Source organism: Accipiter gentilis, chromosome 1, assembly GCF_929443795.1.
Source record: "Accipiter gentilis chromosome 1, bAccGen1.1, whole genome shotgun sequence".
Classification (NCBI taxonomy): Eukaryota; Metazoa; Chordata; class Aves; order Accipitriformes; family Accipitridae; genus Astur; species Astur gentilis.
The window spans coordinates 25,512,566-25,538,332 of record NC_064880.1 but is presented as its reverse complement, the minus strand read 5'-3'; the positions used below and the strand labels follow the sequence as shown (position 1 = coordinate 25,538,332).

Sequence of the window (25,767 nt, the reverse complement as noted above, 5' to 3'; positions counted from 1 at the left end):
GACTTTAAGAAAACCCTCCAGATTTTGGGATGTGCACGACAAGATCACAGAGTTGGCAATGCTGTGGGGTGAAATCCTGGCTCCATCAAAGCCATTGGAAAAATGCCCATTAAGGCTCGAGTTTCACCCTGTATCTTTACAGAATTAAAAGTAAACAAAGATATTATGATTATCCATCCATCTCTATTTCATCATCCCTCCCCTGCACCCCACCTTAAATACCATACCACAAACATACGTCAATTATGGTGCACTTAGTAAAACAATCAAGTAGTTTAAGCCCACAGTCCTGCAGTGAACTTCAGAGGAGAATCACAGTCAAAATCCTTGCTGGTATCTCTCCGTGGTACAGGAGAGGTACAGGCTAAAACATGGTACAGTCATGGGACTCCTTTTGTCAGTATGATTGATTTAGCAAAAAATGCTTAAAGAAACTGAGGGAAAAAATTGCAAATCCTGTCTGTATACACATTTTGAAGGCCATTCAAGTAAGATATTTGTTATACTATGTTTTAAGAGCTCCTTAATATCATGCTACGTAACCACATAAAACTAGCCTGCAAAAGTGTCTTTGGAAAACAACAGAAGCACCTCCTTAAAAATCACCACGTGTTCTAATCCACTGTGAATTATTTACATATAGTTTCAGGATCCAAAAAAAAGGTTTTATGAGAGAAACACAAAACATTTCCTTCCTTTTTTAAAATCTATGATTTAAAAACTATTCAAAATGAAACTGGTTCTAAAAGCCTCAATGGATAAAGATATGTATTGAAAGACAGCTTTAGCTACGCTTGCTCCAAGACTGGTGTTCCTGGAGAACCAGACAATCTGCAAGTTACAACTGAAAAAGGAATTAAATGCAGGATTTCTCGCCTGGATTTCTCCTATAAGGAAGCTCTGGGGGCCTGAGCCATGCAAAGAAAAGTGTGAAGAATCACTGGCTTTTTAAGAGAGTGTTTTAATGACTTTCCTCACCGCCCTTTCTGAGAAATCCTTTGGGGACCTGTTGTTCCCGGGCTGGTGACTGGGACCGTGCTGCTGCAGAGAGCAGCGGTGTCACTGTGGGGTGACCCAAGGCACCCTTCAGAGGCCGTTGCCCATGGGGATGCCGTCGGTGCAGACGCAAGTCGCTCAGAAATGCCAGAAGCCGGTGCGGTTTTCGGTGAGAAGCAGCCCCCCCAGATCGCCTCGCAGAGAAACACCAGGCAGGCATTCGTATTTGCTTTGCAGTTTATTACGGAAGTCTGCCACAGCACAATGGGACGCCTAATGTGGAACATCACGTTAACAATATTTTATATTTATGTAGCACTCTTCATCTCCAAGGGTCCCTGAGAGCTTTACAAGCTACATACATGGCATACCAATGAAGCTGAGCCATAATTCTTTTAATTAGCTGAACATCAGCACACAGCACATGGCACAACAGAAAACATTACTGGTCACTCCTCTCTTCCTATGGAAAGAGCTATGTGATAATTAATAGAAGCATGTTGCGGAAGGACAATCAGTTTTAAGGACTCCTGAAAAAATGTAATCTAACCAGACGGGTCTCCTTAACACCCATGCCTGTCCCCCCTCATTATATATGCACACTTTGTCAAATATGAGACACAGAAGAGGAGTGGCCCAAGACCTGCTCCATGTTAAATATCCCCACTCTCACACTAGATTCAGCAAGTTACCATCACATGGCTCAGGCAGCTGCTCTGCTCGTGAGGTTACAGAAAAGCTAGTGAGCAGCTGCAGTTCAGCGCACAACAACATCACCCTCTTTTTAAGATTAATAAGTTCATTTCTTTAGCAAAAAGGAAGAGCAGGCTATTTAATACACACATCCTCTGGAGATCAATGCTAACATCTAAGCGTATGTGCGTGCAACCCATCAACCAGTAAAACTAATTACAAAAATCAATTTCAGATACTTTTCTGAGCCTTTCATTCCTCAATATACTCCTAATTGATTTCTGTCGGAGAATAGAAAGCCTAATTATTATTTTTATTATTACAAAGGAATGCAAGAGGGGGGCAGCGGTCAGTGCTCAAGTGGCTCACCAACGGTTTCTATCCAAAAAGAGGAAAAAGAAGAAAAAAAAAAAAAAAGGCATTTTATTCACAGTTTTGCCACCTGCTGGAAAGATGGAAAAGCCTTTGAAAGGGTGACAAAGCACAAGAGAAAAGCTGGCAGGAGACAGTACGGGGCAGAAGAGGAATGTGACAGGATTGTGAAATACACAATGTGAGAAGGTTGTACCTATTTTTAGATGGGCAGGGATGATCAAGTGTAAAAGCAGTACATTTCCATGAACTATGTACAGCTCCTTTCATCCAAAAAGGTCAGCAGTGCCCTTCTAGAGAGATGGCTCTGATCATGTCTATATTAGAGATGGGGAAAAGAGGTTAAGAACCAGACCCGACGTCCAACCAGTCTTTCTACAAACTTCAAAGCTCCAGATTAGCCCCTAAGGGCCGTGCCAAAGCTTGTCTACCAAGCCAGCAGCGGTCTTCGGCACGTAGCCATTCAGGACACGAAAAGAAATGAATTTTTGCAGCATTACGTCTTGCACTCACACAAGCACCTAACACACATCCGCAAAGCCCACTTGCCTAGCTGGAAGGCAGAGAAAAGCAAAGCATGTAGCACCATTCAAAGAAATGGAAATTTTCCATCTTCTACTCCACCTAGGAGGACGCCCTTAACGAGTGCCTGTTGCCATACGCGCTGAGCACCGAAGGTGGGGAGGAACACCACGCTTTATCTCCCTGGGTGTAAGCAAGACGCCCACCGAGAGCGATAAAGCCTTCAAAACGCTGTTCCCCTTTCAACCCCCTTCTCCGCAGCTCGCCTCCGAAGGCAGCTCCTGGCTGGCAGGGAGCAGGGCCGGGGGGACGGATGCCGGCGCCAGCCCGGGCGCACAACCCGCGCTTCTGCCCCATTAATTGCCGGCACAGCTTCCCCCAGCCCCGGGCCCTGGGGACGGCAGCAGAGCGGCAGGCCCAGGCAGGCACCCGGCAGCAACACCAGCAGCAGAACTACCCAATTAGGCCTCCAGAGTAAGGGGAGGGGGGAGAATTTAAAAAAAAAAAAAAAAAAAAAAAAAAAAGAAAGAAAAGAAAGAAAAGAAAAAAAAAAGAGAGAGAAGAAGGAAAAAAGAAGGATGGAGTTGCTTGGCAACAGGAGGGCAGGAGCAGCTGTGCAGCAGGTCGAGCCGGTGCCCAGGCGGCGGCTGGCCCATTAGCGCCCCGCACCTCCCGCATGTCGTGCCGGGGTCTCCTAGTAACAGCCTGCGCACGCCGGGCGGCTGCGCGCTTCCCCTCCGCTCCTCCTGCTTCTCCCCATCACGCGAGGCATCGCTGTTTGCCCTAATTACACGTTCTCCGCTGCTTCAAGCTGCCATTACTTTGGTCCCCAGAGGAGCGGCGAGAACTTTAAAAAAAATCTCCTCTAATAAGGGCTTTTAGTTTCAGATTCAGCGGAGCTCCGCGAGCTCAAAGATGCAAGGCAAGGTGGCAGCGGCAGGAGGAACAGATGAAAAAGGGGAAAAAATTCAGCAGTTCCCTGGGTCAGATTTTTCCAGGACCGTGAAATATATTTTTTTCCCTCTGTTTTTTTGTAAGTTATCCCAGAGGGTGAACAACGAAGACAGCCCTTTATGGGACACGGTGCGTATTTACATAATCTGGAGCAGCGTATCCAAGATGTGCTCTTTGCACGCCCACGTTATAGGCCAAGAGTTTCTGACAAATTCCAGGCAAAATATAAAGGCAAATATTCCAGGCAAAAAATAAAACACATGTACCAGTGACTAGAACTGAGGAAAAAACATTTAGAGGAATAGACACCTCCTTTTTTAAATGACAACATTTTAAATGGGTTTGCTCTGTATTTTTGCTAATGACTGTGGGGTTTTGCTCCAACTATTACAGTGCTCATGTTTTTCACCATCTCCATTTTCTCCCTTTTGCCACCGAAAAATCGGAGAAAGATGACCAAAAAAATATGATGCAGACTGGCAGAGACAGCACAGGAATAAAACACAAGGGGAAAATAACATACACTCCTTTCTGCTCCCCAGTCTTGTCAACAACAAAAAGAAAAATGGAAGAAGACCCAGGATGCTTTCATTCCGTCAGATTTGGGGCTGGAAGTGGAAGGGAAATCGTGTGCTAGGGCTTAAAAAATAAACTGGCAAGTTCTCCCAGTGAAGCCTGCCCTGGTGTCAAGGCAGGGCTACCTACAGCAGTGGCAGGCACATGATGTTTCTGAGGGAGATCCCATCCTGGTGCTTTCTCCCTGTCCTGGGGTTGGAGGTGGCAGAAAGGTCTGGGCAACGCTGCTGGGCAAACCTTGGTGAACCAAGCAGCCTGGTCTGAAGAGCACAAGGCAGCGAATAAAGATAATTAATTTTACCGGCTAGGAAGTTTCCTCAGCTGGATTTTGGAAAAGGCACAAATCATTACCTGTCCTTAGCTCTAAGGGAGGTAAAGCCACCCAGTTGGAAACCACCCAGGTCATTCATGCTGCCAGATGAATGTAACTAAAGGAGGATACAAATGTACTATGAAATTCCATTGTTGGGTGACGCTGCATCTTCAGGGACAAAATGTAGAGGTTTTCTGTATGAAACACATTTCCTAACACACATTCAAAGCTGAACAAAGCCTAGTAAAAGAATCACCTTTGGGATTCTATGGGTTTTGCAAAGAATTATTTGTATCACATGTACCACATTCATATCAAAGTCAGTTTACAATAGATCATAGCTTAGTCCGTTTAGGTTCATTTTTACCCAGATATTCACAGAGAGAAGTCTTCTACTCAAACACTACTTTCCACTACATAGGCCAAGTTTTTAGCTAAACTTGTTACACTGATGACAGCTCTTTTCTCCCTGCCCCTCCCCAACACACATGCCACATTCCCCTAAAAAACAAGTATTTTTCCTCCAACTTCTAAAATAACAAGCAGGAACCACACTGGAAAAAGACCAAATGTGGAATATTTCACTCTGAAGAAGGAAAAGATTTGCAAAGTTACAGGTGACCAACAAGAAGACATCCAAATGGAAGTTTATGCAAAATTAACCATAACACTGTTCCATGCAGTTACATACTGAACAAAAGTACATGCAGATGTGTACTGTATTTTTATAACATTCACTTCCAAGAACTAATACAAGCTTCTAGTCCACTAATGATCGCTTATGGTCATCATAAAAAACTAGAACGACATTGCAAACTTGTCCAGCTAATCTATAAAGTTCTCTCTGTTGGTGGTAAGAGTCCAGACGTACAGGAGGAAGGAATAAATATCCGCTAAGCCTCTGAATGTGCACTGCCATACAGTGAGGACACCTTTCTTTCAGAACTCAGCTGGGGATCAGCTTTTATCTTGAAACACATGCTTGTCACCATTAGCTTAGCTAGCACGCCTACAAATGTTTTTTCAGCATTGAGTTTTTGCAGCCCCAGTTTTCAGTCCTGAGTTTTGAAGGCCAGACACCTTCAGCAGCAAATCTGCCCAACACAACATTTGGGTGCCTACCTACAAACGGGGTCTGCTGGGATTGCAAACTGGCCTGCAGTGTTTTAAGGGCTTTTAATTCTTATTAAGCCTTCTTATCATGTATAAAGCTGACCAGTGGAAAGATTTCGGTTCTGCAGTGACACAAAGGTTTTGGTCACTCTCAAGAGACTTGTGGATAAAGGAGGTCCCATGCAGTATTTTGTCCTCCTCTTTCCGAAAAGGCTGCACTGGTCTTTGAAACTGCCCTCACTTGACATCCTTGTCTCTCATTCATTTCAATCTACTGCAGCACATTACCATTCACATGTGCTTGACATGTGGTAACCAACTGGCTTTTGAGAGTGGTGTTAGACAGAAGTTTTCTGAAGACATGAAAACACTTTCTCCAAAAATGCAGCAAAACAGAAAGAGACAATTTATTCATTAAATCCACCCGGCATTCTCTGCATCGTAAGCTTGCCCTTTAGCTACCTTTAAGTACATTTTTTCAGCCGTTATTCCTGGTGCTAACGCAGGCCTGGTTGGTCTCCCTACCCACAGTTGGTCTGTGCTATATGGTGGGCACCACCTACACCATGGTGCCCATGGTTTTATTTGGGAGCCCACCACCCTTAGCAGACGCGTGGGCGCCTCCGCTGTATTTAGGTCAGCTTCCACGAAGCCTTGCAGTTCATCCGCTCCCGCCTGCAAATTGCTGCTGCTGGTACATAGGTATGCAGGACCATGTCCACACAGGGTGTGAAAGCCAGGCTCTGGATTAGGAGAGGTCCATTCAGGCTCCTGGCTGCTTTCCCAGATGTGACCCAGACTCAGATGCCCACACTGTGCTTAGGAAGAGCCTAACCCAGCACCTGCTTTTGAGATGAGAGGTAGCACACTTGGCTTTTCCTGCCCAGAGAACTTCAGCTCTCCCAGCTGGCTCAGGCCCTTCTTGTCCAGCAGGCCCACCTTAGCCTAAAACAGCATCTCTGAGCACACGTCTCTGATTTCAGGCCTCATGTGACCTCACATACTTCAGAAGTCCCAGTGCTTTGGACAAATGGACAAGAAAATCATAGCTTCTCGTTGTTAACCTGCCATTTGTATCCAGTGTGGGCCAGCAGCGACACAAGGGGAAATCAGCAGAAGACAAGTTGAGAGTTTTTTCTTTGAGTCTTTCTCTGTGATTCCTATCATTTGTCCCACTGCCGGGTGCCTCATGGGGGCTCAGGGGTGGACGGGTATAAAGAAAACACTAGACAAAAACCTAAGAGATGGCTCCTCCGTGCCTTACCGCGGCAGCCTGCCTAACACTTGGAGGCACCTACGCTCTTCCTCCTGCAGCTGCTGAACAGACAGCAAACATCACTTGCTAGGCCTCCCTTGTGCCAAAAGTCATCTCACATGGCAAACAAACAAACAAACAATACCTATTTACATTTTCAAACCCAAACAGTAAGACTGTCCAGTGCTACTGATTTGGCAAATGATGGAGCAGAAACACAGGACTGAGAATTCAGGTGCTGGCAACTAAGCAATGGATGAACACCGCCGGTGTTTTAAATGGCAAGGGCTGCTTTTGGCAGGGCCTGTCCTCCTGCTGCCTGGAGGTTCACAAAGCTCAATTCCTCAGCCTAATCTCTCGCTGTAATAATGAAGTGAGGCTCTGGCCCTCCACAGTGAAATCACAACACACCCCTCCAAACTGGCCAAATGGCTAAAAGGCTTCAAACCCAGAAAGTTTTAAAGAGCTCGTGATCAGGTTGGGCTTATTTTAATCAGCTTTGATAAACTCTTGCTATGTTTTTACCCCCCAAAATAAAAAAAAAAACAAAACAATCCCACAACAAAATACATCTTTCCAATTTGATAAAGCAACTGTACCCCAAAACAAATCCAGCCCTGAATGAAGGTCTTCCTCATACTTGCCTCCTCCCTCAATTTCCTTGCTTTTGTTTCCAGTGGCAAATCCACCCGCTGCTTCAGCTGCTGCCATGGGAGCTCACCATCTTCCATGTCCCTCCGTGTGCCTGTGTCAGGTTTCAGCCCTGCACACAGAGCTGGGGACTTGCTACGAAGCCGTGTGTCTCTGTACACCAAAAAATCTTGGGCTTTGGCTTTCATTTCTCCTACGTTACCTATACTGTTCTCCCAAATGCTTTTGCCTAAGTCATTCAAAATCTTGCATCCTGCAGAATTGTTGCTATCCTTGACTATTTGCCTTTTCTTTCTCTTCATTGGCTTTCTGTTCACGGGTGCTACCACGCTAACGCAATACAGCAATGCAGCTTCCCATTCATGTGGTATCACTGACACAGATAGTCTTTATTTTCTCTGTTATTCCTTTACTTTGTATTAATCTTCTTTATCTATCATCCAGCCTACTCTCCTCAATTTGGTCTTTTCCGATTGCTTCCAAATTCTAGAGGTTTCCTCTTCTATCTCCAACACTTTGGGAAAACTCTTCTCTGTTGTTTTAAGTCCCATCTCAAAAAATTTCCTGTTCGTTAATGGCCTTTCTATTAGTCTTGTGTCTCTCGTCTTTTTCTTGCAAATGTAGTAATTTGTCTTCCTGCAGGGTGGATTTGTTTGTTTTACTTACTCTCACCCAGCACTTTGGATCAAAGAACTATATAATTTAAAATAAGATGTCCTGACAATGTGAAACAAACTCCACTTAAATAAGTGTTATCTTAAGATCGTGTGTAGACTCGTAACATCTATTTACATGGGTATTTCCCACTTGTTTAGGCTTTAGAAACCTAAATATAGATGTGAGGTGCCCAACTGCCATTTCTCAGACTTGAGCTTAGGTTGTATCGGATCCTGGCTTTAGATGGATAAAGAAAAAAACACCAAACCTTCTGATACTCACATAATGCAAACCCCAGCAGAGCCCCCTAAGTCATTTTTTATCACTACCCCAATCTTAAGGATTTCCTCATCAGTTTATATGTGATGCTTTATCTCTGGACAGAAAGCACCCATGCCATCTCATACTTTCCCCTATATGTTACTGCAAGGAAGGCTGATAGGAACGGTTTTGTCAGGAGACAGAAATCTCCTCCAGAGGTCTTTCATCTGGGACACACAGCCACATCCCATGACTAATCTTTCCATAGGTCACAGGCCAGCTCACCCTTAGACTTATTTGCATCAAGACACCCACCAGCAATATCCTGTTTTCTAATTTAGGAAGTACTGATGACTATACATGGGTTTCAGCTCATTCGAATTCCTTCCCTCTTCACTGTCCATTACATTGGCAATTCATCTCCATGCATGTATGAAGGCTGGATGAAAACTTCTGTCTCTCAAAAGAGACAAAATGTCATTGTTTGCACTGATGTCTGCTCCATGAATAACTGTGAGAGAATGTGCTAGGGTTGGATTACCGTGCCAGTCCTGGTGGCTCCTTCTTTAGATGTTTTTGCCTCTCCCTCGCACTGGCAGCATGGTCTTTCCAAACCTACAGCTCACCTTTTCCTCTTGTTTACAGGCCAAGCTGCTATTTCTCCCCTGAGTGGCTTCTTTGCTGCCCTCTGACAGTCAGTCCAACCACTTCTCTTAGCTCCTTTACACACCCTTCACTTTAGATGCCCCAGCTTACTTTGAATTCAGTCAAATATTTTCATTTCCCTTTCCATCCAGACAATGTTTTTCCCTTTCCCTTCCAGATTAAATTCTCTCCCACACAGATGATTGTTTTTCCCTCTCCAAAGGTCATCCAGAAGGTGGTTTCATAACCAGTTCAACCATTGATGGGCCTTACAGCACTGTCCTGATTCTCTTACGGATGAGATGTGGGAGACTAATGTGGGGGATGCACCAAGCGCAATGTGGGGTCTGACTGTCTCTGGGTTCCCAGCAAAGTAAAGCCCTAAGAGAAGGCCGTCTTCAATCTAGCAAGCTGCTATCAGTCTGTATTGCCTCCAGCCCAGCCTGGCTCATCACGCAGCAGCGAGGAACGCCAGCCAGCATCTGTCTGGTCAGCCTTACATACGAACGAAAGGAATGCAACCTCCTTCCGCCAACTTCCACCCCCCAGCTCTCCAACCCATGGTTTTCTTGTTTTCATGCACTGCAGTAAATCCCTTTGATCTAGCAAGTGGACTTACACGTGCAAGTTGGGTGACCAGCCTGCATCTGCCTCCCTGCCTGTGAACCCCACACTGAGAGCTCTTTGTCTGTCAGGGCACTCACACCCTTTTACACAGAGCCCGCACTGGCAGACTGCTCTTGCATGACATACTAACAAACTACCAGCCAAAGGAAAATATCTCGCAATCATTTCAGACCCTCTGGCTCAGCCGCTGACTAAGCCAAGTGGCTACTAGCCATTGCCACCACTGGATGCATTTGCAACCCACAGCACACTCAGCTCACGGTGTGAAAAAAACAAAGCATGGATAGGGAAAAGGGCTCCTTGTCCCTAGCCCTGAAGGCGTGCATGGGAAAGGAGGCAGCCCCGCCATTTGTAATTCAGTCCCAAGTTTCCATAGCTATTCCTCTCTGTCCCTCTCTTTTACTGGAGGCTGGAGCTCCCTGCAGGGAAACATCACTACAGAGGTCAGTGTGAACAGATTTAATGTCGTGATTGTACCAGCTCTGATTTAAGGCATCCAACGATCAGTGTTTTTTAAGGGAACAGAGCACTTGAGGAGGATGAGGGGGTCTGCATGACTTTGTGCTTTGCACTCAAATAAGCTAGTTAGATAAGCCCATCGCAACCCTCCCCTCGATTCTCTTAGATTGCTCCCAAGATGTAAATGTTCAAAGGTATTTAGACAATCTGCTTTCCACAGAGTAAAATGGGAGCCACGTGCCTACCTGCTCCCAGGTTCTGCATCAAAGATGTATTTTAACAACAAGGCTGCATCCAGTCCTCATTGCAAAATGAAACCACACTTTATACATAGCTATGCACAGCTAGGATATGGTCAGGTGCAGGGTGGTTATATGGCTGCAGAGACAGGAGAGCTGTTCATCCAGGTTTGTATTCCCTCTTGTCTTTTGCCTTCCTGCTTTCCTAACAACCTCTGCTATCTGCTTAGGACTCGGTGGACAGAAACAGGTACACTCCCACAACAGTAAATGGTTTAGGGACTGGTTAAACCACTGATGATTTAACTGGCAAGATCAGAGGGGTAGCTGAACCCACTAGGTGAGGTGCTGGGAGTGGGACGTATGGGCGCTGCACCCGGGCAGCTGCAGTCTCATCATCTGATACAGGTCTTCCCCATATGCCAGCAAAGGTGGACTTACCTTTCTCAGCATGTTGACCACTGCTGTGGATGGGAAGACACATACATGTCAATGGCACTATGTACAGTCTAAGGCTATTCAACAGAACTATCAGAGGGCCAGTGAGAAATGTTTTTCATCATGGATTAATTGTAAAACATAAGATTTCACACGCAGATGTTACTGAGGGGAAAGGTTTTGACCTCAGATACAAAATTCAACCAGACCTAAGGCTGCGTTGAAAAGCATGCAAAATCTTGCAAGATTTTGACTCCAAAGGGTGGAGGTGTTGAAAGAGTAGAGGTTTTTGCAAGTGCTCTCTCAGGACTCCTTGTCCACCTCCTTACCTATTGGGTGACAAAACCAGAAGAACTCCGAAGTTCACCCTTTCTAGGCGATCATGTCACATCCCTGAGTAACTTCAGGAAGAGCTGTGTAAGACCCATCACTTCCAGCTTGAGGGAGGAGGAATGCAGGGGTCACATCTGAACAGGCAAGACCACTGCATCAACGGCTCTCACGCTCTGCATTTGTGCCTCCACGGGAGCCCTGTCACCTGATGGAAGGCCTTGGCTGGGACGTCCCCCTGGGCAGCCCCAATGGGGGCCAGCCTCACAGCAGCACTGGTGCTAGGAGGAGCCTCCTGACCACGTTGCTGCAGAGTTTAAAATGACTGCACTACTTTCACTGGCTTTCAAATCACTGGATCACAAGTGAGGTCACTCCTGGCAAGGTGGCTATCCCCAGTAAAAGCACTAGAAAGCCCATATAAAAAGATCAAAACCAATGCCTTTCATGTCTTAATATGATTTATACTTCAAACCATGTAACTTTTACGGGGCTGCCTAGTATTTGATGGATGCAGCTCTCTTAACAACCCACACATTTGTTTGATTTACTGCACTGGTCCAACATGTTATTTTCTACCTTGCAAGAACAACCTCGCTTCTAGGAATCTGCCTCCATGATAAGATCATGAATTAAATGTGCAGTTATCGTAAGAGACCACACATTTTACAGTAAAATTGAGAAAACTGATTACAGCAATCCCTCTGGAAACAAGAATAATCACATGATAAGACAGTGCTAATGGGAATTTATCATCTCTCATCACATGTGAAGCTTAGAACAAAGCAGCAACGCGTGCGAACTGCACCGCTATTACTGCCAATGAATACCAGCTGAAAAGCTACTGTGGACTATGAACAAATGACAGGACTATGAACAGATGACAGGAGAGTGGGGATCCTGAACATCCAAACCTAAGCCAATTCGGTATGCTTCACAAGCTTATACAGCAGAGCTTATATGCAATATTAGCAAATATTACCCAAAATAACAGCCTGACATCTTTCCATACATGCTATTCCCTCTCTACCTGCACTATTCCATTCAAACTCCATGTCATTCTTTCATTTGTTCTCACTGTATTTTATCACTAGAGAAGTCCGAGATCCTGAGTATCTCAAGGGCACATGCATCTGTGAACCTACACGTCTGCATCTACACACATGCTCTCTCACACACACGTTACTCCTAAACTGCATATCTCAGATCTAAAACACATTTTTCTCTTCCCCCCATACAAAAGGCAGCAAAAACCTACCCATGCTATTTTCTGTTTGAAGCAATTAACACTCGACTAAAATTAACATTTTTAAAGTTGTCTTGGGGAAGTGAGTGCTGAAAACCCAAACTGGCATGCCCACAGTTTTCACACGAATGATACATGTACACCCCTTAGGTATATTAAAATTACTCTGCATCAAGCCCTATAGGACATATGAAACCATGACAGGTTAATGGTAGACGGTGAACTACTCCGTTCTATTGAATACTGGGTACATTTGCTGGCCTACCGTATTTTTCCACTGCCCTGTTTCACAGATAGAAGCTTGGACTTTCAGAAGAATATTTTTTTTTTCTTTTCTAAATGAGAATAAAAGGAGATGGTTACGGTTAGGTGGCGGGAGGACAAGATGAGAGAAGCATCCTACACAAGTACCTGTATGAGTCCTCTGGTGAGCCTTTAAGTGGGAGCTCTTTGTATAAACCTTCCGGCACCCATTAAATTGACAGCGATGAACCCTCTTCTTGTTTTCCGGGGATGCTTCTGCCCCTGTACCTCCTTGTTCACTGTCACTGTGCCCGCTTTTTATCGTCCCCGCGGTTGCTGTTGCTACACCCACTTTCACGGAGCTGAGTGAAGTTTTCTTGGCCACCAATTTCAACGTCACTGTGCCATCCACCGCTGAGAGAGTTTGTGAGGTTTTTACAAGGTGGCGGCTGAGCTCTGGAGAGGAAGGGGGCGTTAATGAGGTCACTGCATTGAGTTGGGCCTGGTTGACAGCTGTGTAGCCTTCTGTGGAAGAGCTGGTGGACTGCAAGCTGAGGCACGTCTCAGACAGCAGCTTGTCCCGTGAGAGGATAATGTCCATGTTGGCGCTTTTGTCACACATACTCGTCTCCGCTGGTAAAAGGATGGGATCCAGCCGTCGGATATTGTCCTCTGCATCTGGAGCTGAGGAGGCATGAAGGAAGCAGTCCAAATCCTCACCAAAGGTCTCAGAGATCTTCCGTGGTTCAGTCTGAAGGTATCGCTCCAACTCCAGGCATGTCTGCAGGAGGGGAAGGGAGAGGGGAGGGAGAGAAACCACTGTTAGAGAGAGATTACAGCATAGCTCCCACCTAGGGCAGGAGAACAGTGTGGCCCAGAGCGATTCAGAGACAGCACTCACGCACACCAGCACCTTCTCATGAGGTGGTCACATTTTGGGACACATGAGGATTTGGCTTGTTTGATGCTGCTCTGAGACAGAGTGTGGGAATATCCACGTACAGCAGCAGATATTATGGTAGAAGTGAAGATACAACAACCAGAAAGCATCCACTACATTTTCATGAAAGTCTGTACATTGTTCCACGGATGCCAGGCCCTTCCCAATTTTAAGCGTAATCTGACCAACGGTCACTTTCACATGAAACTATTCTAATGGCCCCATTGCCTGGCCACATACAAACAAAAAGTCACCTCACCAAAGAACTGCTTCCTTCACAAACTTTAACTTTCACTCGAAATTTAAGTCAGCAGATGGAGAACAACTTCCAGTGACACCACAGCTTGTTTAAAGGGACTGAGAGAAGGAAAGATGTGACAGAAAAAAAGGAACCTACTGTCAGTTTTAGAGGGTTTTTGGCACATCTGGTCAAACGGGGCTTCCTGCGTACAGGACACCAGACTTGCAAACAAACATGCACATGCACCTTATTAAAAAGTAGGTGAAGTTGCAAAGATGCTGCCACATAAAAACGTGTTCCTGCATCTATCTCCACAGCAGTGATCATCAGCACAAGGATGGGGTGAGCCTCGTACTTGAATGTACCTTAATATGAGGTGCCCTGAGCTAGCCCCAATAAAGCCTCCAGGCACCATCACACTGCCCAGTGTTCTCCATAACTAACATTATAAACTTTTATTGTTTATAGAAAACCGTTTGCTGTAGTTTCAGGAGCTTTTAATGGAGTTTATTAGTGCTATTTTTCATTTCTTGCTGCCTGGAAGGCTAGCTGGTTTAATACCACCACTGCGATTTTACAGGACTTGGAGAAAGAGACATTCTAACTAACACTTTTTGGAAACCTCTAAAAACTACTCATCAGAGAACACTTCTAGAGATATTAAGAAAGGGATTTTAGGCAAAAATTTTCAGCCTATGGGAGCTGGTGACCCAACTATGTCTCAACATGGACAGTCCAGCATCTGATAAAGAAACAAAAGCTTCATATGACCAGAGGAGAGACAGAGACTCCTGCCTTCTGGCTACAAAGGTCCCATCAACAGGAGTGTAAAGAGGCCTCACTCACAGCTCCCTAGGAGCTGGCAGGTAACTCAAGATTATTACTTTCAATGTACCTAGGAACCAGTACTGCTGGTTGCAGATACAATATGGTGGGATGACTTTCAGAGTTCACAATGGAATCTGCCAGACAGTTATGTGTTGCTTCTTTTTAAAATAACAGCCGATTATAGACCTGAGCTGTAGAGATGGACTTGGACAAAAAGCAATAGAACGGCAATAAATGCCAGTGTGACATGCTACACTTTAGCACGTAGGTTATTTTTAGAGGCATAACACCGTATGTATGATGTGTCTGCACACAGGCCTGGAGGCGGGACACTTATCAGCTAGTACGTGCCTTAAGCAACCGTTCCATTTTCGTTTTAAAGTGCATTTCTGGGACCGTGAGGAACGGCTTTAGCGGGGGATCTGGTCTCTCCCTGGATGAATCCTAACAGATTTTGGGAGCAGCTTTCCAACGTGCCCCACAGTGTTTCAGGAATAACCCCCACCACCAGGAGAGGTGATGCTTTTGAATTCCCCATGTCATGTAATTTGGGCTTCTTGGCCCACTTAGCCTTCATCCAGTGGGGAGAAACAGGTTTAGGCACCTAATAAATAAAAGGCTTCCAAAGGAAAGAGCAAGCATAATCACAAATTAGGGGTGGAAAGGGAAAGAGGGAAAAAAAAGAAAAAAAAAATGAGACAGGGACTCAAGGCCATTAAATCTGATGACAGTGACATGACATTTCAATTGCTGTGGGATCAGAAAGCTGTGTGCCAGCTCCGGGCTGCCCGTGGAGGGGAGGCAAGCAGGAGGTGCTGCTCCTTTAAGACATCACTACCCCAAGACAACAATAGTGGGCCTGACAGTTTTTTCCAGCTTCACCATTAATTTTCCATAAAGAGCAGTTTCTCGATGAGCCCTTTTCAGGCAAAGCCTGATGCTTCAGAAACCTGTAATTATTCCTGGCTCCCCCCTCCCGCAGCCATTGCACCTGTGCCATTTCAAGACACCAGCTGGTCATGTCTTGCCTTCTGCCTCTGAAATCCAAAACCAGTGGATCAAGCCCATCTCCCCATAGAGCGGGGAAAAAAACAACTCAAAGAAACAATATAATGCAGTCCCTCCCTCCCACCCCCCCTGAGCCTCTCCACCAAGTCAATAGAGGGGAAGAGCCTAGCAACGCTGAGCCAGAAAAGCCCTCCACCTAATCTGCATGGCAGACAAAGCCTGGCGAGGGGTTACAGCCACAGCCCTTCCTTCACCCCCCGCCAGCGCCCTACCTGCTGCTGCATTTGCCAGAGCAGGCAATTGCCGGCAGAAACAAAGTGTCTTTCCCCATATGCACTTCCCAGCTTCTGCCAAGTACCTTACCCGACCTTCCCTCCTCCGGGCCCAAATCACCCAGGGAGTGGTAAGGCAGGGTTTTGAAACCAGCCTGCTTTCTTCACTCCTGCCCTGGCAAGGCAATTTTTAGGCCAGCTAAGCCCACCTCCTTGTCTCAAGCTCTGACCTGGAGAAACCAGTCAGGCTGAGACCACCAGGGTCTCCGCTCCAGCCCAGTGGATGGTCAGGAGGGGCAGGAGAGTTTTTGGTCTCCATTCCCAAGAAGTTGGGAGCACATCAAAAACTTGCAGGACCAGCAGGATATTGACCACTATCCACAGAGATACAAACCCAAACTGCTGGATTCAGATGATGGGAAACCCCTGTAGATCTCCTACTTCCACTACCAGCCTGGTAGGAAAATGGTCCAAGGACACTTAAGACAGGAGCAAGCTGCTCTTGTCATAGTTCTGTTGGATGTCCAGCTTCTCTTTAACCACTCATGCAAGAGAGGGGAGAGCTTTGTGTGATGGATGTAGTACCCGTCACATGCAACACTAAGTCTGACTATCCTTTGGTTGCTACATTGCAGGCAACTTGGTGGGTATTAAACTTTCTTACCCAGTGCCTGTAGGATTTACAGAAATAAAGACTTCAAAAATTGCAACGGGGAGAGGAAGATGGCTCCCTTCAGGAACACAAGAAGATCCATAAGATCGCTGTTTGCTGTCAAGCCAGTTTCGCAAGCTAGGGATAAAAAGTGACCCACTACTTTAACCCATCTGCCCTGATTAACAAGGGTCATTCTCCTTGCACATTGTTCCTCAATTTAGCCAGTTAAAAGAAACGATGATTCATGGCTGACAAATAATAGGACGTGTCTTTGCAAGACCCCATGTACTTGCAGAAAGCCAGCCAGAGAAGGATGGCAGTCTGGCATGTGGACAATCCCAACAAGGCCTCAGTCTGATTTTTCAATTTTGGATACAATTGCAAAAAGGCTCACTTTCCAAACAGAGACACATGTCCATCACCTGCAAGAAACACTGCGTGTTTCCTGCCCAGGCACCAGTAACTCATAACATCTCTTCGCTCCCTACATGTCCTATCATCTCAGTCCTCTGGGGCACGTACAGCAGCAGAATACATGTAAACTGCACACCATGACACTTCCACATGCGGCACCAGATCCTTCAGACAGTACAAGACAGCGACTGTAGTGCTGTCCTATGCCTGGTAAGGACCTACCTCTTGTTAGTCCCTTCAGAGCTTGCAGCAGCATTGATCCAGGGAAATTCAGTGTTAGTATGTCTGTCAATTCAGAAAGGTATGACCTCTAATCTACCTGTATTCTTACCTCTGGAGCTCACCGGAAGCTCATCTACTGAAAGTGAAGATTATTTACCAAACACATTGAGTATGTTCACCACTATGAAATACAATACAAGAGCAACCCAGCGTGTGCCTCTGAGAGCAGAGATGCGATACATGTGTATGATTTTCAGCAGAGTTTAGCACTCACCTGATTCTGCAGCCAGCAGAAATCAAGACAGTTTTGCTACTAACTGCAACAACAACAAGACAAACCCCAGACTTCCCAATCCCTCCCAGACTTGCAGATACTCAGTTTGGCTGAGACAGCCTAAATTTTAGGGTGCTTGTCAGCTGTCCAGGTTAAAGTGCAACCCAGAACATTCAAAATGTAGGTATGAAGGAGCTGGAGTCACCACTCACGATGCTGATGTTTGACTTCATCACTCTCCCCCAGAGAGCAACCAGCAGGAAGGCTAAAGCTGGGACCACCAACATCATCAATGTGCCAAGTCTCAAGGCAGTGTAGGTACCCAATGTCTCTGTCTCCTCTTTAGAGAATGATGGGGGAAAGATGTTCCCATAGGCCAGGAGCCTCTGCAGGGACACAAGTTCGGCATCTGGGTTCAGGTCCAGGCAGCTCTGGAAAACCTAATTCCAACTGATGACCCCAAATGAACTCTCAGTTCCCAGGGTATAAATCTAAACTTGCTCCAATGAATTGCGAGAACTGGTCTCAATTGGCAGCCATGTTGTGTATCAGAATTTGACCCATACATACAGGCTCTTGAAAAATCACAGGCCACTTCAGAAGCACCTGCCTATGCTGTGAAGACTTTACGGCACTCAAATCCCTGGCTGTTTTGCATAGCTAAAGACAGGACAATGTTGCAACAGTAAAGTTCTGCCAAGGCTAAAACAAAGCCCAAACACTTATAATGATTTCAGAACAGAAAGTCAGGGAAGACACCTTATCAACACGTTCACTGGGTTCCTCTGTTTTATTGATGCTGAAGTATTTTATAACATCTTGATTTTGAATTTTTCTAGCAGATCATGGGAAGTCCTTATCTGGAAGTGCTAGTTGCTTCTAAGTGCCATTTTACTGCAGATATAATTGGACATCAAGCACCGATCTTGGAAGTTATCCAAAACCTAATTAAGAAGTTGGATACTTAGATCAGGCTGTGACAGAGAATGAAAATGTCGAATGTGGTTGACAAGCAGGTCTGATCTACCAGCTCTGTTTACAAAACTTGAAAGGATTCTCTTTGCAGCATAATTTATACAAGCAATGCAGAATTATACATGCAATAGTGAAGGTCAAATTCCAACCTCCATCATGACGCCATTGCTTTCCACTGGCATGCAAAAAAGGGGCCTCAACTCTAACTTTAAATAATTGTGGCAGTCTCAAAGCTGCAAAGGAAGAGAAAGCATCCTCAACCTGAAAGCAACCCAAAACAATAATTCTAAGGTCAGTGTCACTGCAGTTCACTCAAGCTCAGAGCAAACAGCGGCACCAGGTCCCGTGCCGAGTGTCAATATTTAATTCTTCAGCAGAACAGTGAAAGCTTTGAGCTACGGTGACATTTGCATTGCTGATGCCAGAGGCAGATACCAAACTGGATGTTGTGGGGCAGCCCTGAAGTTAAGAGGAATAAGAGATTCAAAACTCACCTGCCTTTCCTGAAATACCATGCTCTTTTTGTCCTTAACCCTAAAACAAGGTTTGAAAGATGCATCTTCTTCCCACTGCCAAAAGCCTTCATTACTTCCTGAACAACAACAAAACCCAATACTCTTGCCCATCTATTCCAAGATTGTCATCTGTTCCCACCCAGCTGCCAAAACCTCCAGCTTTTCCTCTTGGCAACCTCTACTGGGCAGTTGCTAGTTGTCAAAAAGCTGCAGCACATCAGAAGCTTAACATTTGGGACAGCATAAAATAAACAGAATTTTAGTATTAAAATAAGTAGTTTTGCAAAATACACTTGGGAAAATGGGAAAACCGCAGTCTGAAATGAATGAATAGTAAGAAAAAGTTTCAGGCAATAGCAAATCTTTTCTATTGCAAAGGATTTAAGACAAAACTCCTAGTCCTGTGCCAGCACATCTCACCTACATATTATATAGTTCATTGAAAAAAAAGACAGCTAAAACCACTTCTCAGGTACAACAATAAGATACTTAATGACAGCTAACTCATTGTAAATATCTGCATGCATGTTCTTAATCCCTTGTATATATGAAGCAAATCAAGTTAACTGTATGCTCAACAAACAGGCTTTTGCCAAGAGCAAAAAGCAGACACACACATAGTCAGCAAAGATCATCTGATACACAAAGACTCATTTTCCTGTGGTAACTTCACCATATGCCTGAGCTGTCAGGCTAGTCCTCTCTAACACTGGCAGAATGGACCTCACCATCCACCAGAGTCTGCAATGGACAAGTCTACTAACTCTTGACTTACCTACGCAGGACTCAGACCTCTGTTTGCAAATTTCTTCAGTATAATAATGGCCTGTGCCCATTTTCCTCCCCCTTGGTCTCTGCCCAAAGAATGAACCTTTAAGGAAATGTATTTAGCCAAACCAGCCATTCACTGTTACTCATGCACAACAGCACTCTCAATGAACACTTTCCTACCACAACACAGATGGCTTTCTCTCTGGATGTTCTCCACAGCATTTTTCTTCAGAGCATAAAAGACACTGAAATCAGAAGCCACAACTGAATTCAGCGAAGATACATTTTAATGTAAAAAGTTCTTCAGATTTACTTGAAGGACAGAATCACTACCTTCATATAAACACAAGCCATTTTCCTGTTGCTCTGGGGCATGATGTAACAAGGGTTATCAAAGACTTTGATCAGCCTCTAAAGCTCAAAGGATCAAACCCAATTTTGCCATAAATTAGCAATTTTCACCAACAGAAATGGGTGGTAAAACAAATGTCTCAAACAGAAAAAAAATCTGAACCCATAACCCTAACCAAAGAGTCAAAATCAAGATTTGTTCCCAAACTTAGTGATAATGAAATATATCTTATCTAACAAATACTCTTTTAAATGGACAACCCAAATTCGTTCACTAAAAATCTGTGGTATTTGGGCTCTAAGCATAGAGAATTTCAGTGCACTGGTTGTGAGATATTGAACAAAGGACTGCAGCTAAGCGTGGCTGAATTTGATAGGCATCTAGATACAAAAAAAGGATGAAAGAAATCTGCAAACACTGAACCAGGGCTTTGGAGGGCTTTTGGGTTTTTTGACTGTTTAATAAAGATAGAAAAAATATCTGCAGCCGGCCACAACAACAAAAAATAGCATCGATGTCAGCAAAGGATTAAGGATAGCCAAATCAAGAATTCAAAAGTGCAGGCAGCCCATTGTGCTAGTATAAAAACATGATAAAACCCACGTGTGCTTGTACACCAGCACATGCCCTGCACGCTGCCATGCAGTCCAGACAGCAAGTAGCCATACAATGACCATTTGAGAAACTGTACATACGTAATGTGTGTTTCAAAATCTTTCTGAAGAGATCATTTATTTATATAACAACCTTGGATGGCTTTGAGTGAGCTGGCTAGTGGCCCTCACTGCAAACTTTGCTCCAAACTTCATCAAGTGTGTATTTAACCTGTTGCCGCCTGGTTTGGAAGCAGCTTTAGTTTAGCATTATACATAGCAAAAAGGCACAATTAGCTCCTTGAATTGCCAGTCCTAGCTCCCACCGAAATCAAAGGATCAGGTTCAAAGCATGCCCCAGAGTGTGGTAAACTTCTCACAGGAAATGGATATGCAAGAGCAAATGCTGACGGCTGTGGAATGTACAAAGCAGAGCAATATTTTAGGTCTCGATCCTCAATTAAGATTCATCCTAACAAAGTATTGCAGTGGGGTTACACAGCAGAATTGGATTCCTTGTAATTACTCTGGATAGGATCATGAATGAAAAAATGTACTCTTTAGAGATGTTTCATTAACATCCAGAGAGAGCTTAACATTTCCTCCTCAGCAGCTGACACAAATGTATACACCAGTTGTGTTCGCATACTCTGAGGCAACAGCATATTCGTAAGCACAATTCTTCACAATTAGATTATTAAATCAAACCTGGAGAAGAGATGTGATCAATACACTCAATATATGGTACATTTCATAAGAGTCCTGGGTTGTGAGTCATGTCTTGTGCTCTGACCTAAAAACATATTAAACAAGAGGATGCATAACACTGAATTCCTAACCCAAAAACATGCAATTCCTCATCTTGACTTTGCGTGATCAACATTTCTGCGCTGGGACTACTGTATCTACCCTGTACATGATGCCCATTCATTATCACATCTCATGGCTCAAAAAACCTTTTGTGTGTTCCCTTTTGTATTATTTTTGGCTGTGGGGAGGAAGAGGTGGGGACCTGTCTGGGAAACAGGAAGCAGGAGGAAGGAGGGGAACGCGTTTTAGAGTAAGGACAGAACAAAAAAGAATAAAAGAGCATTTATATCATTTCTAAAGGATAATAAACATATAGGACCAAAGCCTACCTCCAGCCATACAGGGAGCAGTGGGCTCTTTGGCTGAAGTTTAAACTTAACATGAGCACAGCAACTGTCCAAGCACATTTGCAAAAAGCCACTTGCTGCTTTTTAATTTGATTTTTTTTTTTTAAATCATTTGGGCAATTTGTTATCTTACAAGAGCAAGAAGATGCATGTGCTACTGTGATAAATATGCCAGTCTGGGCAAGGAAAAGAAAAGACAACAGGCTTGAGTTTCACCGTTGCATCGAGAAAAAATCTTCAGACTGGAAACAAAGCGATGGGAAGCGCAGCCGGATTCTCAGCTGGGGTAAATCAGCACAGAGCAGCCTTGATTTCATGGTTCCTGTTTACATCAGCTGAGGACATTGCCAACACTCAAACTCCATGAAATTCTGCTGCTGATTAGCGCCATTTAACTCTGTGGCTTACGTGAAGCAGAATTTGACATGTTCTTTGACGGCTGGAGATGGTTATTTTATATTACAAATCGTGTCTACTTTATTAGGAACAATGTGACAAAAATGGAAAAATGGGAAGAATTTAAAAACAACACCACTTCAGACATCCTGATACTTGGATTTGTTTCTTTTCTCTCTCTTTTTTTTTTTTTTTTTAAATTTGAGCAGTCTATATGGAGATATTCACAGACTGGTTTCTGCCACTCCTAGGCCAGAGTTTTCATCATCTATGCACAGAAACAACAGCCTTCGCACTTGAATGTCCCACTGCAGGTAAACTTGCCTCTCACGCAAAAGCCAGGTGCCCTCCAAAGGATGCTCCCTTACAGCCAAGGGTGTTTTCCATTGCTTTTCTTTCCTACACTGCTTTGCCAAGGCGGTTGTTCCAAAACTCTAGCCACACAGGATTTTGATCAGCCTCAAATCTCCCAGGCAGTGCTCTTGGGCTGCTACGCACCCTGATAAAAGCAGCACGGTCCTCTTTAAAAGCAATTGGTAAAGTGCCTGCCAGTATTGGCCCAGCTGCTCAGCAGCAACCCAAGCAACTGCCCACAGGCATCTGAGGAGACCTGTATCCCCAAAATGCATTAGATCAAACAAAAAGGAGATCTGGCAGGGCCTTTTGTGGATATCATTAGCAACTCAAGGTGCACTGTCAGAACTGGACACGGCACTGCTCGCTCCTTATGAAAGGATCACGAGACCAGCCTCGCATTAGCGCGGTTTCCAGCAGGCTGTACGGCTACCAGCTGCAGTATGGCATGGGAAGCCAGGAGATCCCATTAAGAGCCCTGCCATTTATCGACTTGAGAAAGCTCAGCAGGTCAGATCACCCACCAACTGCTCAGAGTCAGCACACCTCTATGAGCCAATTTACACAACCACAGCTCTCGTGCTGGCTCACTTTCTTCGGTCTGTTGACTGTAGACACCCACCCAGTTGTTATGGATTTTAATATGCTGCAATATGAAAGTGCTATTTCAGGACAAAGTTATTAATAGCAAAGCAGCCAGAAAATAGCCTAGAAGGAATGCAATGTCTTGGTATCCCAGAAGATACGATGACTTCCCAGCATCTAAGCGGCCACCATGGTTAATTCAAGATGTTTCTGTGCACAAGACTGTCTTTTGTTAGAGGAGCTAACTATATGATAAGCCATCATGACATGCCTTCATAGAAATGCCCTGAATGGGTACCTGCAGACTCCCAAGTCTGCAGAGACTACAATGCAGAAAGGCCCAAAGGGTGGTACTTTGTTACACCAAGCAGGCTGGTGAAAAGCAGAGCCCGGGCGCTGTGATGAAGCATCGGGAGAAACAGAGGCCAGAAGAAACTCTGCTCTTCCTGAAGGAGGTGGAAGATGGGACGGGACCTGCTTGAGCCCTGCTCAGAAACCTGTCTGATTCTAGGACCTCAGAAAGGCTCTTCTTTTCAGCTGCTCTTCCCCTACCCTACAAGCACCCTCTCCTTCCCTTGTTTCTTCACAATGTGTCTCCCCAGCAACACTCTTTACTTGTGTAGGAGTCTGACAGTCAAGGCAAGACACTGTCCCTTTTCACCCTTTTCATGCTCTCTCTTAAACCTTCTGTTTCTCCTGGCAAAATATCCCTGGAAATGTATTGGAGAATACTGTGCAAAATCACCAGACCCTGCCTCAAGTTTATGTTGGCACCTTTCCCCCCAAAATTAATGGGGAGGGTTCCCAAATTAATTCCAGGTACATAACCAAACACGGCACTCAGCACCACCTTGCGGAGACGATACCGGGTGAGGGCATCTCTCTGCTGGCAAGGCTTTTAGCATCCCTTCTGCCTGCACCCATGCTGCTGAGAGGCTGTCTGTGAGGCCTTCAGCTTTCCAGCCCCATCCCTAAGTACCCTCTTTGAGCAAACCAAATGAAACTCGACACCATGCCTTTCCCTGAGACAAAAAGGCCCAAATGATGATGTCGGGAATTAGAAGCTGTCACGTTCACGGCACCACAGCCTTACCCATTAAACTGCCACAGACAGCTCCAGCACACTACCAAACATGCACTGCAGGGAACTCTCCTCCCTCACCTCTCCTCCTCTCCCTCACCACTCTCCAGAAAGGAAACAAACAAAACCCACTTACCAACAAGGAAAAGAGGAAACATATTGTAGTCACTATAATCCCAACAGCGGACATGTTATCTGGCATATTTCCAAATCAGACGTTTAAAAAATGTAGTTAGTTTACCTTAAGTGTCCTATTTTCCCCCATTTCCCTTTTCTACTCTATTTAAGCCTATATAGCATCTTCCAAGATAAGCCTGCCTTTGTGGGTTGGCTGTATACCACTCCTTCCCTCTATTGTCTTTCTGAGATGGGATGGAAGTCTCCAGTGTCACGGCTTGGAAGACCACAGCCAGGCTCTCTTGGCTTGGTTTGTGGGAAGGGGAAGAGCGGGAACTGAGGAAGGACAGCCTCTCCCACTGCAGGAGGGGAGTCCTCTTCCTCATGGTACAACCAGTCCTCCCTGGCACTTTGTTCATCATGGATACTGCTTAACTAAATCTGTTTTTAGTAGCCCCCAAAGGCGGAGTCTGTTGCCAGCTATCGTCATCCCAAAGACTTCAGACCTCTGTCACTGTGCCTTGGTACAATCCCTGCAATAGCTAAACACAAACATTATGTTCCCCCAAGTACAAATTATAGTTTTCAGGAGCTGCAATTTTATTTTGGTTATAAACATACAAAGGTAACCTTTATGCTGGGAGAAGGAGGAGCCGCATGAGAGACCACAGGCTGAGTCTCTGCTTCGCAGGGAACATTCCTGGGAACACTTTCCTGCTTCGCCTCCAGCCGGCTCCGCTTCCCAAGCAGTTGTGCTTCCCAAGCAGTTGCATGATATCAGAGCTGAAGCAAGAGCCAAAATGCCTCGTGGTGGCCAGGGCTGCTGCAGGGATCTGCTTCAGACCCAGCAGTCCTGGAACTGGGACTCAGAAAGGGAGAGGAATGCACTCAAAACCGTGTTTCTTTAGCTAGAGCCGGCACTTACTGGCAGCCTACACATTCAGGGGACAATTTTCCAGGCATGAGTTGTGACTTGGTTGCCACCCTGAGCCCCTGCAGAATACATCACAGCACTTCTGAGCATGTGGGCTCTTCTCAGAGTGCCCCAGAGGTGCTCCCACCATCACCAGAGCAAGGTTCAGGGGTTTTTCTCCATTTCAAATGTCTCTAACCATTCCCTGCTCTGCAGATGTCCCATCACTACCCAGCACCAAGCTCACGACACCTGTCAAAGAAGCATGATGTCAAATTGCCCCTGTGAGCCCCTGAGTGCCCCTAGGCATTTCAGCCCTCCTGTCTGTCAAGCCTGCTAATGTGTCCCTTCCCTGCCATGAGTAATGGTGCATTCCTGGAAGCAAAAACTGCATTAAAAGTCTTCTTTACATGTGAGCTAAGAGCTTTTTTTGCCTCATACCATTTTTACTCATAAATATAATATCAAGGTGATCGTGTTCTTCTCAGACTACTCAGAGTGTTCTGTAAGTAAA

General features: G+C 45.1%; 1 protein-coding gene across 1 annotated transcript in view; it reads right to left on the bottom strand.

The window, feature by feature from the left end:
* KLF7 (KLF transcription factor 7) overlaps window positions 1-25,767 on the bottom strand; it is a 57,203-nt gene that overhangs the window by 12,995 nt on the left and 18,441 nt on the right. The window contains exon 3 of the mRNA XM_049810602.1: window positions 12,759-13,371. Within this exon, the coding sequence (XP_049666559.1) occupies window positions 12,759-13,371 (613 nt within the window). The remainder of the gene's footprint in view (window positions 1-12,758; window positions 13,372-25,767) is intronic.